The sequence below is a fragment of the Stylophora pistillata genome, chromosome 3, assembly GCF_964205215.1.
Source record: "Stylophora pistillata chromosome 3, jaStyPist1.2, whole genome shotgun sequence".
Lineage (NCBI taxonomy): Eukaryota > Metazoa > Cnidaria > Anthozoa > Scleractinia > Pocilloporidae > Stylophora > Stylophora pistillata.
The window spans coordinates 45,956,830-45,973,051 of record NC_142521.1 but is presented as its reverse complement, the minus strand read 5'-3'; the positions used below and the strand labels follow the sequence as shown (position 1 = coordinate 45,973,051).

The 16,222-nt window shown below is 38.4% G+C and overlaps 2 protein-coding genes and 1 pseudogene across 3 annotated transcripts in view; all 3 read left to right on the top strand.

Annotated features, from left to right (window-relative positions):
• Window positions 1-16,222, top strand: part of LOC148736404 (octopamine receptor beta-1R-like) — a 59,611-nt gene that overhangs the window by 35,492 nt on the left and 7,897 nt on the right. The window lies entirely within an intron of this gene.
• On the top strand, window positions 1,166-6,975 carry LOC148736407 (visual pigment-like receptor peropsin). Its single transcript, XM_088755432.1, has one exon. The coding sequence runs from the start codon at window positions 2,092-2,094 to the stop codon at window positions 3,193-3,195; it is 1,104 nt and encodes a 367-aa protein (XP_088611558.1). The 5' UTR covers window positions 1,166-2,091; the 3' UTR covers window positions 3,196-6,975.
• On the top strand, window positions 8,256-13,107 carry LOC148736406 (octopamine receptor beta-1R-like; annotated as a pseudogene). Its single transcript, XR_015999496.1, has 2 exons — window positions 8,256-8,410; window positions 11,967-13,107. The product of XR_015999496.1 is annotated as an octopamine receptor beta-1R-like (transcript).

Here is a 16,222-nt window from a genome sequence, read left to right as displayed (position 1 = left end):
CGCAGCTTCATGCCAAAGAATATGTTTGTAATACAGAGGTGATGATAGGTGCAAAGCTCCAGAAGGCGTTGACCATTTTCACTGCATTTGCCAACACCAAAGTGACCAAGACAATCAGACCAGGAGCCTTGGTCGTTGCCCACTCTAGCGTTGAAATCGCCGAGGAGAATCAGCACTTCGTTGTTTGGGATATGTTTGATAGCATCATCCAATTGGCTGTAAAAGGTATCCTTGGCATCGGTACTCGAAGTCAGGGTTGGAGCGTAGACAGAAAGCAAATTGGTGAGACCTAGATCGGTATTGAGTTTTATGTGCATGATGCGCTCAGACTTGGTTGAGCCCCGGTTTGTTTCCATGCCAGGCAAAGCCGTAGGGCATGCTGAAGTTGTCTCTTCATGCGCTTGCCTGGGCCGTTGATATGGAGATACTGGTTTGCCCAAGTCCCAGATTCCCCCTCTCGGTCTTGCTGGTAGAGTCCGAAGGAAAGGCAGGGCCAGTACGTTCGGGACCAGGTCGACTGCAGGAGTTGCCAGAAAATGATATAGCGTCAAAACTGCATTACGGGGCTCCACTCCGGTTTTTCTGTCGGGGTTTGCTCCCTTAGCCTTTAGCTATCCCTAGCCACCAAAAGGCAGTGGGACCGTAACCCTGGTTGAGGGAGGCTAAGGGTGTGCTAACACTTGCCCAAGGTGTCCACCTAGGCTAGTGGAGGGAAGGAAGCGCCTTATTTTTCCTTTTCTAGGCCGGCTCCAAGCAAGGTCTAGCCACTACCCCACAATATTCATGATGATATCCGTGTAGTTGGCACTTCAGAAGAAGAGCATGATAAAATGCTGGATGAAGTGATGAAGGAATTAGAAGAAAATGGCTTGACACAGAACTATGACAAGTGCTAGGTGTGAGTAGGGTGAAATACCTTAGAAACGTGTTAACTGACAAAGGATTACAAGTATCCACTGAATGAAAAAGTTGAAGCCGTTGTGCAGGCACCAAAACCAATTGATTACGGGAAATCAGTTGTTTGGTGACCAAGAACTCTAACAGCTATAACCTAAGGAAATCCCTGAATGTTGTACTTAATAGGCTCAAAACCGATCTGGGTCTTAGGTCCTTTGCTCATAAATCTGCAGTAGCATGGAATGCACTACCAGATAATCTTAAAGATTCTCCAAATTTATCTACTTTTATATATAACTTAAAACAATCCAAGCAAACTGTAATGAATATTAATTTTGAAAAGAAGAGAACATTCAAATTTATTAATTTTGAAAAGAAGTCCATATCATATTTTTTTTTAGTCTTGGTAAACTTTTGCTAGAAAACATTTCTCTATGCCCCTATACATATACGGGGATGTGCGTCTACTGCAAAGTTAGCATGGAAAACTTATTTCTTCTTTCCTTTTCAATTTCATCGATAACTTTCAGCTGGTGAAAAAAAGGAAACTTTTTTTAATGTGATTTTCTAAAAGTAAGAGGCAAGGAGAACAAAACAAAATCAATAAGGAAACGCTTGGGTAAAAGAAACGCATCACTATCGAAGCCTTCCAAAGAAGAAAATAACGCACACGAGAAAAAAGAAAAAGAAAAAGAGAAAAAAAAAAAAAAAGAGAGAAGAATCACTTAAGCGACGCAAAAATAGTCCATTACCAGCTGAGGGTTATGATTTATGCTTATCAACATCATTCGCTGAAGGCCAGCAGGAGTAACTTCGTGCCAAAAAGTAATGTATAGCCCTATTTTCTGAGATTCTAACGACGTGTAACGATAACATTTGGTACACATGTGATCAACAAATGCCGTCGAAGTAACGTGATTGTAATGCTTCGCTTCAACTTAATATGTTTTCGAACGATGCAATGTAATGGAAAAAGTTATATTGCCCTTCTGATTCAGCACCTGACGTACTACGTTTCTCCTATTTAAGTCCGTCAGGTCGTGTAAATGAAATAAAAGGCCAAAAATGAATGAATACATTAAAAAAAAATAAGAAGTAAATAAATACATAAAGGAATAGACTGAATTGTCAAACCAAAAGTAATTGTAATGAAAGATTACTCTACGGAGCCTACTTACCTTTTCTTCTATACGTATGATGCACGATCCTCGCAGTAGACATGTTTCTTCTATGTTAACTTCATCAATTACGTATTCAGTTAGCCTTCTTTTTTCGTTTTTTTCAATCGTTGTTTTGTTAGGCAAGATGTCAAGCCTGGAGTTACCGAGTCGAAGCCTACTTGCCGTTATAATTGAGGCAGGTGTCTGCCTTTCTTTGACCATCACGAGTATCGTTGGAAACAGTCTGGTTTGTATAGCAGCTTATAGAAACAAAAACCTGCGATCAACCACCAACCTGTACATCATTGCTTTAGCAGTCAGCGATCTGTTGTGCGCAACAATTGAAATGCCTTTAGCTTCCTTAACGTTCATTATTGGAAGATGGGACTTTGGCAACGCCGCATGTGAAATTCAAGGCTTTGTTGATGTGTTCACCACATACGCGACCCCAGCAACCCTTGGTTTGACAGCAGTTAACCGCTACGTGAAAATTGTAAAAACGAAGCACCATATGAAATATTTTTCGTCCCTCAGAGCCAAAATTTGGTTGTGTTGCGTTTGGAATTTTCTTGCACTTTACCTATTGATTGGTCGAGCGACCAATATACTAAGTTTTGAATTCGTACCTGGCTTTGAAGTGTGCGCCCTTGGTTTCGCAAATCAGAGTGTTCAAATCATTCATTTTTGCATAACATGTGGGTTGCTTTTCATTGTACCACTATGCAGTGGTATATTCAGTTATTACAAAATATTAACCAGTACCCATAAACATCAAAGAAGCGTAGCTCCATCACTCTGTGACAGGACCAATTGTGGAGGAAGCAGTTCATTGAAGGAGATAAACGTTACTCGAGTCGTAATGTACGTGGCCGCTGGATTTCTGTTTTGCTGGATACCAATGTGGGCAATCATTCTTTGGAAGCGTTTTTCTCCAGATACCTGTCCCAGGAGAGCAGCAATTCTCGCTCCTTTTTTCCTTTTTGTAAGTGCTACGATAAATCCTCTCATTTACGCTTTCACAAATTGTGGTTTTAAATCGGAATTTGGTAAACTGCTGTGTTGCTGCCATGCATCAAAAGAAGGTACCGCAGCTGATATCAACGAAGTCAGAGAGATTGAAGACGAAGCGAATGTGTAAGGCCAAGAGAAAGTTTTAACTTTTGGTAAGACTACAGTTTTCAAAATGGCGAAAGGACCATTTACATTTTCATGTGCAATATGAATAAGCCCTTTTAGCTTGGGTTACGTCTGCAAGAGTGCTGTAACCGCAGATAGAGAACATTCAAGTTTATCTTAAAAACATGAAAACCCTACTTATTTTCAAAGAATTGAAAACTGCTGGAACTTTTCTAAAGGAAACTTTGGTGTTCTCGTGCTTGCAAAAACTTTCAATTTGAGCACCATAAATCTCTATAATCATATTCGGGAAGAAGAGTAGTCAAAACGTCTAAAAAGTAACTGTTTCGATATTTGTTCAAGTATAAATGCAAAAAAAAGAGAAAAAAGTAATATTGATATGCCTCTTTGTGTGGGATGATGGCGATCTTTGATTTGAAAAATAGAAAGTACAGAATTAGCGACATGACGTGGCGCCTACAGCTGACATATTCGATTGAGGGGATTAATTATGGATTTAGAAAGACTCATGGCAACTACCTTCGTTATTATGTATCACTTTTCAAGAAACAAAGACTTCAAAAGGTTCCGAATCTGTGTTCGACCGATGATTATTTAAAACAGGTGCAAGAATTTCCTTTTTGACCGCCTCCTCATAGTTATAGTTATAAATAGTTGGTTTTGTGACGCAAACGCCTTGTTCGATTATGAGTGACATCGCCGGAGCATTTCAGCAAAACCGAGGATCCCTTAATGAAAGCTCTTGAAAATGACGTGCGTTAAGGCACTTATATAATTACCAAACCCCATTAAAACTACAGAATGAAGGGCCACTTGTTTACATCTTAAATCACAATATATCCTGTTGCGTTCCGCCTCGTTCTTCAAAGCATGTCAACAAAGAGGACCTCAGTGGCCCTATATTCTGTAGTTCTCCGATATGGGTAAATATTATGATACTGTAAACCGTAGTGTGTTGTTGGGTAATTTGTGGGTCCTGAGCGCAAAGGGTTTACCAGTTTTAAGAGTTTCAGGACATGACGTCTAGTCTTGAGGGTGTATCTACAGGGGCTCCGCAGGGATCAATTCTTGTGGACCGTTGTTGTTCATGCAATATGAAAACGATCGATTTACTGGAAGTGATGTCTGAATGTGATATATTTTGTACGCTGACTTTACAGTTCTGTCCTGTGCGTCGTCCTAAGCTTACGCCATTAAGAAAAGCTTAACTGCATAAAATTGAACGAGGGCTGTTTAGTAATGCACTGTTTAATAATGTCTTTAAAGCTGAAGCTGTGCATTTTTGGGACCGCCTCCATGCTTTAAATCCCAGACCCTTTTGATATACATACAGAGGACAAACAAATTAATGGGGCTCGTGAGTTTATTTCATATCTAAGCGCGGTATTTTATGGTCGCCTTAGTTGAAACAGTCGTGTAAAGCAAATAATCTCTAAAGTTGGCGCATGTATAGGTATGTTGGGCCGTCATCGCCTTAATTTGACGATTCAGAGTGCCAATGTTACCTACATCTCGTTAGTGAGACTAATATTAGATTTCCATAAGGTCGTAGTAGTAGCAAGTATGATAAATATTGTAAGAAATAGACAACTTTTTTGAGAGACATGTGTCGGCATACTTATGCCATCTTCAATCAATGAGTAACAGAACGTGAGTAATTATATAACAGACACGCAAATGGAGTTGAAAACTCAACAATGCGCACGTGGAAAAGACAACAGGCCCTAGGTCACTTTGGGAGCGAAATATCGTTACCAATCTGAATAAAAAGTCAACTTTGATCGGGCACTTCACGGCAGTGAATACACAATCAATATTAGGCGCTGATGCACGGTAATTACAAATTTATAAAACAATACTCAAATCAAAGTGTAAATATGGCAAACATATTTAGTTCACGGTTTGTATCCGTCCTCCGCCGCTTCGAACAGGAGAATGTTACATTTTGGCTTGTTTTGTTTCGAAAATAACCGCTAAAATTTTAAATCTCAGTTAACCTGAGAAGCAGAAACGACAAATGTTGATCAAAGTTGACTTTTTATTCAGATCGGTAATGATATTTCGCTCCCAAAGCGGCCTATGGCGTGTTGTCGCATTGTTGATTTCTCACCTCCAATTGCGTGTCAAGGAATGGCGCGTTTTGAGCTCTGAGTCACTTTTGTTTAGGGTCCTAAAATTTGGTAGTTTGAGTTGCCCAAAAATTTCATCGGAGTTATTGAAGAAGCCTTGTTCTTTCGCTGGATTAACTTGATATAATTCCATGCCATGTACCAAGGTCCGATTTTACCCTCTCAATTTTGCCATTTTTTTTGTCCGTCAAAGTGACTGAAATGTTGGAAAAAAAAAACAAAAATTCCCCAAAAATTTAGATTGTGACGGAATCGAACAAAGAACACTTCAGGCTGTTTTTAAATACGTGTTCTTTTCTTTAGGAAAAGATTTGGTCGCATTTACCGTTTTGTTTATTTTCAAGCGGCGTTCAAATAATGGTTGTCTAAAACCTCGTGAAGCTGACGTAAGAGCCACAAAACCGATTTTGCCGCGGTTCGCGAAAAATAAAAATGCATTTGAACTCAAAGTATTTTTTCTAGAAATAGTTCATCCAGACCTATATTCTGGCAAAGTTTAGTGATTTTCGATTTTTTCATATTGCACACCTCCGGGCGATATTTACAGACGGCCGCTCTTAAAAGGTTGAAGAAGGAAGTGGGCGGCAGTCTTTAACATTTGTTGGAATAGTTTCCCAAAGTTTAGATGAAACAAAAGCAAAAGTAGAGATCCCATAGTTATTATTTGCTTTTGGCCCAGAAGATTTAATCTAAAGGTAAATCTGGTGTTGTGGTTGTGTATCTCTGAGGCTCGAGTAAGGGTTGCACGGAGTATAGTTGAGATGTTTGTTGAGCCGTTTAGAATTTTATGTGTAAAAGGAGCAACCTTAAATTTGTACACATTTTCAAATTTAAGAATTCCTAGAAGATTGTAATATGGTGTAGCATTATCCCTGCTATAGGCAAAGAACATGTTACGCACACATTTATTCTGCTTACTTAAGATTCTACGTAATCTAGTTATACTTGCACTCAGTCCCAAGTTATGGTTGCATAGGGTAGGTATGGATAGATGAAAGAATAATATAACTGTTTCAATGTGTGAAAATCTACAAAATATCCTAATTTATGAATAATTGCTATATTTTTTGCTAATTTATTGTTAATGTGTTAAATCTGCGGTCCCCAGTGTAAGTTTTGATCGATGTAGATACCTAAATACTTCATTTGAGTTTTGCGGGCAATGTTAGGAATATAAATATATGATCTTAATCTTGCAGATGAAATTACCATATAGGTTGTCTTAGTAAAATTTATAGATAGTTTGTTGATATTACAGTACTTGAAGAGAGAATTCAATTCCTTATTCATAGTGGATTCAAGATGGATCAGGTTGTCACTTGGAAAAAAAAAATATTTGTACCATCAGCGAAAGGATAGTTTTTTGAGCAGTTAGGTAGATCATTGATATAAAGTGAGAATAGTAAAGAACCCAAAGTTGTGGTATTATTCCATAAGTAATGGTTTCAGTTTGATTATATATCTTGATTAAGACTGATACTTACAGCGCAAATAGGTAATAGGTAGATAATGCTTAGAAAATGAATTGATATGTAAATAAAATTATAAAAGTCGACGAATAAGTATGGAACAGGCTCCATTTTCTCGCGTGAATGAATGCTAACGTGCGAGTTTGATGAAACAACAATAGTCCAGCAACGAAGTCGTACACCCACAGAAAGAGGGCGTAGTTTTGCCTATCTGATTGTCTCCATTTCTTTTCCTTAATCTTGGGGAACAGAAAATAGGGAACGGAGAACGGTTAACAGGGAATGCTGAACGGAGAACAGGGAACAGGGGTGGGAAACAGTAAACAGGGAACAGAAAATAGAGAACAGGGAACAGGGGCGGGAAACAGCAAACAGGGAACAGAAAATAGAGAACAGGGAACAGGGAACAGAGAAAAGGAAACAGAGAACGGGGAACAGGGAACAGAGAAAAGGAAACAGAGAACAGAGAACAGGGAACAGAGAAAAGGAAACAGAGAACAGAGAACATGGAACAGAGAACAGGGAAAACGGAAGAGGAACAGGAAAAGGGAACGTAGAACAGAAGACCGAGAACCGAGAACGGAGAATATGGAATGGGGAAAGGGGAACGGAGGACGGAGAATAAAGAACCGGAACAGGGAACGGGGAACGATAAAAGGAGAACCGGAGCCTGGATCCGAAAGTAGTAGAGTAAAACTTGGGTCTTCGTAAGTACCCATCACTTCATGTAAGTCATATGGCGTCTTCGGTCACCTCAAGCTGCTCGTTAGCTTCTTTTTTTTCATATTTCTTTTTCTTTTTCGTATTCTTTCCTTATTTAATATTTTTTTTTTTACGAAGTTTGTTTAGTCCTGTAGAGTGCACTAGAGAAGTGGATTTTAGTATTTCGTATGCAGTGCACTACATTTGAATGTCGTTACAAAATTTATTGCACAAAACGCGTAAAGTTGCGTGTTCTTAAGATCCCAACGAAGGATTATGCTCGGCTTAGCACCACAAAAACCATCGAAAAGGCGATACATTTTTAAAATTTGACGCAGCTTTACCAGTAATGGAAACAGAAAAAATTAAATGAAACTGTTTCCTAAAATCAGACGACGGAATCATGCAAATTTCTTTAGAACATGTTTCTTGCTCCTTTCTATGGAAAACCGCTGGGTCAATCGCCTTCCAAACCTGGCCTCCTCGAAATCACCTCGTGTAAACTGCCTGTCATCTAATTGAATGACTTAAACAAATGTTAAACGACGCAATTGCCTAACCGATCGGAGGGTGAGCTAGAGATTGGAATTATAAACTCCATTCGAGTCTCTAGCCGTAAGCAACAGTCATCCTTTAGTCCTCGCGTGATTCAGACTTATTGCGTCAGGCTTTTCTTGTCACCTCTCATTCAGCTGAGAAACAAAGTATAAAAGAGACGTCAATCGATCCTTTACGCATATGGATACATTTTATTATTCAGCTCACGATCTACTATTTCCTTATTGAACAGCTGTGCACGGCTTAAAACATGGTAATATAATTTTGCAATGCACACCCCTTTATTCGATTGTGAGTTTTACTGCCGGAAGATTATCAAGAACTCAAGGTCTCATGTGAGAACGTCGCCCGCGTTATGGTAGGCTTTGGAGATTATTTATTAACAAATTGCTTTCAACCTTGAATTATTTTGGTAATTGATGAGAAACACCATCCTTTTTCAAGGTTTTACGTTTTTACCCTAAATTTGATAACAAGATAGAGTTTTGGGCGAGGAACAAAATATTTTGACATTTCCGTGTATAATACTAGGGCCATAAGCCATCATTTCTAACTCTTTTGATTTAAATTCGATATCGTTTATCTTGTTATTTGTCTTTGTAAAAATATTTTCACAAAATATAGAAACTTCTACGTTTGAATTATGAAAATTATCTAAAACTTTAGTCGGGCGACATTAAATTGAAGGAAGCCTATGATCTGTTGTCGGCTTTAAAGATGTAATATATGCAAATCAACATCCCTCGTGACAGGAATACATCTGTAATAAAAGAGAAAAGTACTGAAAACAAGCGGAGTAAACTGGCGGCTACAGCTGATATCTTCGATGGAAAGGATTTTTAGGTATAAGATGTTAATTTTTGACTCTTGCTTGTACTGAAGAAGAAAATGATAACAGTTTTATGGTAAAACCATTTGATATGCTTTTTTTTTGTCATAAGCCTTCGTAAACTTTTGTAAGAAAATATTATTTTACGCCCGCATACACTTACGGAGATCTGTATCTGCTGGAAACCAAGCATGGAAAGCCTTTTTTTCTTCACTCTCTGTTTTTAAAATCATCAATAACTTTCAGTTGATGAAAAGAGGGAAACTCTTTCAGACAATTTGCGAAAAGTGAAAGGAGAGAGAAACAAAATCAACAAGGAAACGGTTCTGTAAAAGAAACGCACCACTATCGAAAACTTTCAAATATAAAAAATAACAACAAAAAACATTGGCGACGCAGACTTGAAGGAAGCCCAATCCATTACCAGCTTTAGTATTATGACTTATGCAAATCAACATCATCCCCAGCAGGCCGAAAAACGAATTAGTGGGAGAAACATTCGAAACAAATCATTGCCAGAAATTTGGGACAATATGGTGGAGGCGGTTCTCGTGTTACAAGCAAAATGGCGCCTAAACAGTTTGAGAAAATGCATGGGAAAAGATTGTTTTTCCAAAATAGCTGTCTAAGAATGGGATATTCTTTCGCTGTGCACTTGAAAATGCAGCCTGCATCGGTTAAAGTGTCCATCAGTACGAAAAAGAAATATTCAAATTCAAGCCTACCTTTTCTCAAGGTATACGAGTAAACTCATAATTCTGACTCCATTTTCCCATACAAACTCTTAAAATCTGCTTCGACTAGGTGTTACAGTTCTTTTTTCGTTGGAACAACCTTGTAAGATTCGCAACTGTGTAGTTCGATATGCCTTCTGAAGAAGTTTGCTCAACTAAATCGCTTGTAAACTGTCGAACATGTTGGCCCAGAAATTTTCCTCGAGAAACTCTTCGTATTTTCACAGAGCTCAAAAGCCTAATACACCATTTTTAAATAACCCAAAGTTTAGGAAGGAAGAACGCGAAAGATACAAGTCCCAGTAACTGCACAATTTGGCTGCCATTTTCCTTGTTTTGACGTCTCCTTTGGCTTTCTGGGATAGAAAGGTACCAGGCCTTTCCCTGGTGGAGTTTTACGAAAATAGAAAGTTACGTGTTCACTTCACTTCCACCGCCGCCATAATGAATTGTCTGTAATACGATATACCGCTGACATTTCGAAACGGGCTCGAAATGTCCCCGATTCCTGGTGATGTTGGCGCTGATATCTGATATGTCGACACAATTAAAGTGGAAAAACTCCAAATTATTCGATCTTTCTGCGGAACAACTCTGAATTATAATAGTAATGATGATAAACTTGATTCGAAGTATGCTAACTATCGTTATGATATCGACAACTATGATAAGAATCAGGGCCTGGTTGTTCAAAGTGTTACCAAAACGTACTGCGCTATCCATTGTAGAGTTTTATCCAGTGGATAGCGTTATCCATCTGTTTTTAGTTAGAATTTCGAAATTGGCTGCATTTGTTTACCGTCTCTTACGGCGCCACACCTCAACTTAAGCATAACGCTTTTAAACATCTTTGAGTTCCAAATGGAAATTAGATTAATGCCGTAGTGGTTTCCATTTGCAGACGACGCCAATTTTTGTGATTTCACGTTCTTTTTTTGCAGAGGACGGCTGAGAAATGTTCAAAGTTTTAAAACGCACGTGCTGAGCTATTGTTTTGCCCATTTGATCTTTTGTTTTGCCAAGTCCTCGTTGCTGTCGTGGTTTGCTTAAGGTCCCTTATCATGCATCAAAAGCGTCGCTCTTATTCAAATGTCTGTGACTTGTACCCAAGGTTCGGTTCTACCTGCAGCAATTTAGAGAACATACGGCTTGAACGAGAAATTAATATTTCGCTACCAGTATTTAAGCCAGGGCAAGTAGCGCCAGGGTCAACTAAACCGCAGACTGACGGAATATCCTAAAACAGTCTCAACAAATTGAACTGCAATAACTTGGTAAAAGACATATTTCTAATCAACAGGCGAAATAAAAAGAAAGCTTAGGTAATTATTTTTGGAGCCTAGAGAATAGGGGAACGATGGGGCTTTCGTGCTAGCTAGTCCCTTTAAATTATTATTATCATTATTATTATTGTTATTATATTACTATTGTTATTATTATTATCATTGTAAAATATGATTATTTGTTATCATTTGATTATTAGTTGAACGTCAATTCGACGAAACATTCTGGAATCTTCCTACCAGTTGTGGTACAGTGTACTCGTAAATATGTGGGATGCGGCAGGTTTTCTATTTTTCTTGTGCGACAAATATTCTGCGTTACTACCTTCTATCTTCCTTAAACACCTCTAGTTCCTTTCAATTCTACAAAAATTGTGCTATACCAGACTAGCCACATGCATTCTTTGACTGTCTATATTAATTTATTGAAGCTACTCCTGCTTTTGCTGATTGCTTTTTTTCCTCTCACTTTGCCTATGTTTTCCATATACCTTTGGAAATAAGTTTCTGGGGCAAAGGGGATTTAATTTTCTCTGATAAGAGGGACAGTCATGCAAAGTGCAGATAAGGCATATGTGTCCTACGAGCGACGAAAATTACTATTCATAGACAGCCCGCATTTCAGTCTAAGTAAAGTTTCTCTCAATTTAAATTTCATAAAAAATATCCCCTTTCGAAAAACAAATTACATAGAAACTCATTAAACTGATTCAGAAGTAAGACTTGAAAAGAAGAAGCCGTGGTCAGTCTTAAAGTAATCTGCAAACGAGCTTTTTTTGTGAGAGAGATTTTGAGTTAAAAAAATTAGTAAAATAGTGAAACAGCTGATATCTTTGAGAACTGATGAGAAACACTAGGCGCCATCCATGAAAACGTGCTCTATGTACATAGGTAGTTGAAAGGGACCGTTTTTGCCGTAAATTTTTTAAGTACTTGTCTGGTTATTGATAAATAAATGAATCTGTTTATTCAAAGATATACAGGGATAACGGTAGTAATAGTTTCATTTATATCTATCAATTGATTTATATATCACTATTCAATAATAAATTTATCGTTTGTAAGTAGACAAGATGTCAAACCTTGAGTTATCAAGCCGAAGCTTGCCAGTTGTTATAATTGAGGCAAGCGAATGCGTTGCACTGAACATCACAAGCATCATTGGAAAGAGCCTGGTTTGTATAGCAGCATGCAGAAACCCAAACCACCAACCTGTATATCATTGCTTTAGCAATCAGCGATCTGATCCTTGCAACGATGGAAATGCTATTACGTGCTGCTACGCTAATCACTGGAAGGTGGGACTATGGCGACACGTTATGCCAAATTCAAAGCTTTGTTGGCGTATTCACTTGCTACGTGACCCCAGCAACCCTCGGTTTGACAGCGTTTAACCGTTACGTTAAAATTGTGAAGATCATCTACTACAAGAAGATTTTTTCACTTCGCAGATCAAAGATTTGGCTGAGCGGTTTGTGGCTTTCCCTTGCCCTTTACCTGTTTATTGTCCGAGTCACAAATTGGGTAGAAACTGAATTTATCCAAAGCTACGCAGTATGCGCCTTTACTTATCCAACTCGTAAAAGTCGAATCGTTCACTATTGCGTCACTGTTGGATTGCTTTTTGTCTTACCGTCAAAAAACACACGAGCATCAACAGAATGTAGTCCCATCACTACAGAACAGCACTGACGATGGGACAGTACGAAATTCAGTGAAAGAAATAAAGCTTACTCGAATGAAGTTCTTCGTGGGCGCGGGATTTTTGTGTTGCTGGATGCCAATGTGGGCTATGGTCCTCTGGTTTCGCTTTTCCCCTGAAACCTGCCCAAGAATTGCAATTTTGCTCCCAATATTTCTCCTGTTCGAGTTGAGTGCCTCAGTAAATCCAATTATTTACACTTTCAAGAATGGCGAGTTCCGAAGGGAATTTCATAAAACTGCTCTGTTACTGAAAACGATTTTGGGGAATGAAGAAAGGCATGAAACGAACTTCTAAGTCTTGTAGACTTTTATCAGAATAATATTATCCTTTAAGGCCTGAAGGAAACGTTAATGTTTTCCTTTCTTTTTTCTTGTTGCTCTCTTATTTTGAATTGTTCGAATATGTGTCTTTGCTTATTTGTCTGCATTATTCAATTTCAAAACGTTGATGAAATTCCTCTTAATGCTGAGCAGAAAATTTTATTAATTAAAGCCTGGACATTTTTTTCTTTTTGCAAGTAATCACTTCGACAAAAGACGATATCGAAGATGGCGACTTTTTGAAATTTCAAGAAACCCGGGAACGATAATTAACCCTAGTAACACCAGATTTCATTCTTCTTTTGTCTTGAGGCAACGGTTCAGAATGGCCTAAGAATTGACTATATAAATCAGATTGCCAGGTTCTATAATCGTATGTACGTGAAAACGGGGAGCACTTGACTTGATTAAAATGTTAGCATGAACAAAATAAATTAAATAACATTATGATACTGGCCTCGTGTTGTGGGATTTGTTTAAAGCCGCCCGCGAACGAAGTCTGGAAGGTCATCCTCGAGGGTTTGGAATTGCTGTGAAATTTTAAATATTGCAAAAAGTCGTATCAGTTCCTTGCAAGCGAAAATTTCTCACCCCACATCTTGGTTATAGTTTTTAGAGCGGAGCGCGTAGAGTAACCTCATAACTATGAAATCTGGCTGGAGATCTAGCCAAGAGCATTGGTACTGTATGACCGCGCACCACTTTGACCTACGAGCACTTCTTGATCATCACTGCGTTACAGCTTTCCATCGGACAACGTAGACTAACTCGTGCCCTGGAGAAGGAAAAGATTTCTGAGGTTTTATAAGATTCAGTACCGAGCCACCACCTGCAAAGGATTCCTTGCACTGCTTGCCAAAATCGTGAATTCCACGAATTTTTAGTTCAAGAACGCCAAAAATCGGGAAATCGTAAAACCGGAACATCGCCAAATTCCACATACCCCCACATTTTGGCACAAGACCATGAACCAATTTTCCATAATATGACCTGATGTTTAAATACAATGACGCAGTTCCACTCGGAGCGATTACTAAAGATGGATGTCTCAGTCTGTCCAGCTGACTGTGTACGTCTTTAGTGTTTTGTATAGGTAATAACATGATTTCTTGTGCAATTTGGTGCTGACGCACGAGTACATTTTGGAGTCCTCCAAAAATTTACGACTGTTTACTTACACCAAACTGCACGAGAAATCATGCTATTATTATTACTAATTTACATGAGAAAAGCATCACAGAAAGTCAAGGCAGACGAAATTTTGACAGTGTGTCCGCTATTATTAATTTTCACTCGCGTTACAACTTTGCTCTTGTGCTTCATGAAAAATGCACTCGTTCTCATGTGTGTTGTTACCTTGCTAATCCGTTCTGTAACGTGGCCACCTCGAGTAGTTGTCTGTTTATTACTTTATTCAGTCAAGATTCATAGCAGTTTTATGCTTCACAAAAATAGATAACTAATTAAAAAAAAAAAAATGAAAGTTAAGTGAAAAGTTGAATTAATTTTAATGCTGTAATAATAATATGTAAATTATAAGAAATTGACAGGCGACTCCTAAAACCACAGTTTTCATGCTCTCCTGAACTTGACTAAAATTCCTATTTAAAGGAAAAATTCTAAGCAAAATTCCTTAAGCTGTCGTCCTCAGCTACGAATTTATTTTAATTACTAAAATGGTTTGAGAGAGACGGGCGGGAATCAATAGTTTTCAGGAGTCTTACTGATAGCAGGTTGCTATCAAGCATCTGAAAAGACCACCCTGAGTTCATAAAATAAACAAAAGTGTCTCTCTGCCTATAAAAATCAAACCTTATTTTATCCATGCTAAGTAAGCTTGATTAAAAATGCAAATGGAGAGAATTGTCTTTGAACATCTGTATTGAAAATGAAATTGTTGAAATATCGTTGACAATAAAATGCTTGAGGTCAAAATTACAAATTGTAGTATTCGAGTGTTTTCTTTTTTTTTTTTGTTGTTGTTGTTTGCTTTTTTTGTTTGTTTTTTTTTTTCGTTCTTCTTTTCTAGCAATTACAATTGCTGAGACCCTGCGAAGTATGGTGTAAATAGCCGCTAAAGAAAAAATAACATTCTTCGATGAGAATTCCGTTGATGAACAAGTGGGGGATCTAGGGGGAGGGTCCGGGGGGTCTGGACCCCCCTAACAGACCTGACGCTTACAACTTTGAGACTGAAACTCTTACATCGACAGGATTGCATATTACTTTATAACTCGCTGTTTTTTTTAATGAATCCAAGTAAACGGTAAGCAACCAAGGAATTATAACGTGCAACCGCGACTGGGGGGGAGGGGGTGTGAGGGGTGTGGGGGAGAAGTAAAAAAAGGAGTCCAACGGTCCTTTCTGAACCAAAGTTTGGACCCCCCAATCAAAAATTCCTTGATCCGCCTCTGTGAACTACTTCTGGCGGTATGGACAATGCTCGAGCACGTGCATGTGCTAAAAAAGTCTACAGTTGTTAAAATTGTCGAACAAGGAAAAACCACGTTGAAAAATAAACCTGGCTTGCATCTGCAGAAAATTTTTAATCAATTTCGATGGTTTTTTTTTAATTTGCACACATCTGGAAACCTCAATCTTGCCACGGGTAAGGGTTAGGTTTAGGGTAGGTCCAGGGCTAGGGTTAGCGCTAGGATTAGGGTTAGGGTTAGGATTGGATTAGTTCAATACGTCTTCGTTCACGCATCAATTCAAACCCCATTGCGAGTTATAATTAGAAAATTTTGCCACTGGTGCGAACTGCTGATGACAATTTAGAAGGGAAAACTCTGCCATCTTTCACTAATAGGTTTGGTAAAACTGATCATCTTAATTTAGCTCTCAACCGTCGGCATAGTGGGAGGGGGCAGGCTGATAAGAAATCCTATGGATAGACCTTAAATATATTGAAATAAACGGTTGTTGAATACGCGAATGCCTTCTGGCCGCTAGCCTAAGGAAACAATTATCCGGTGGGGGTAGCGTGATAGAGACTTATTGAAACTAGCTTTCTCTGTCACCCCTCACTTTGTAAGATACACAACACAATAAATTATTCAACACATCGTTTTAAATTTTTCTTCCTTCCCAGGTTTGGAACGCTTTTGACACTAAGTTTTACTAGTGGACATATATTAAGACCATTTGAAGCAAACTGTTTAAAGGAAGGTAAGATAAGACGACAATTTATGAAAGAGATTGTTTTTAGTAGAAACTTTTTTTAAAATGTTGTGAAATTTATGGCGTATACCCCCAGTTATGTATGTATCTCGCCTTCAGTACTGAGATTAAGGTTTTAC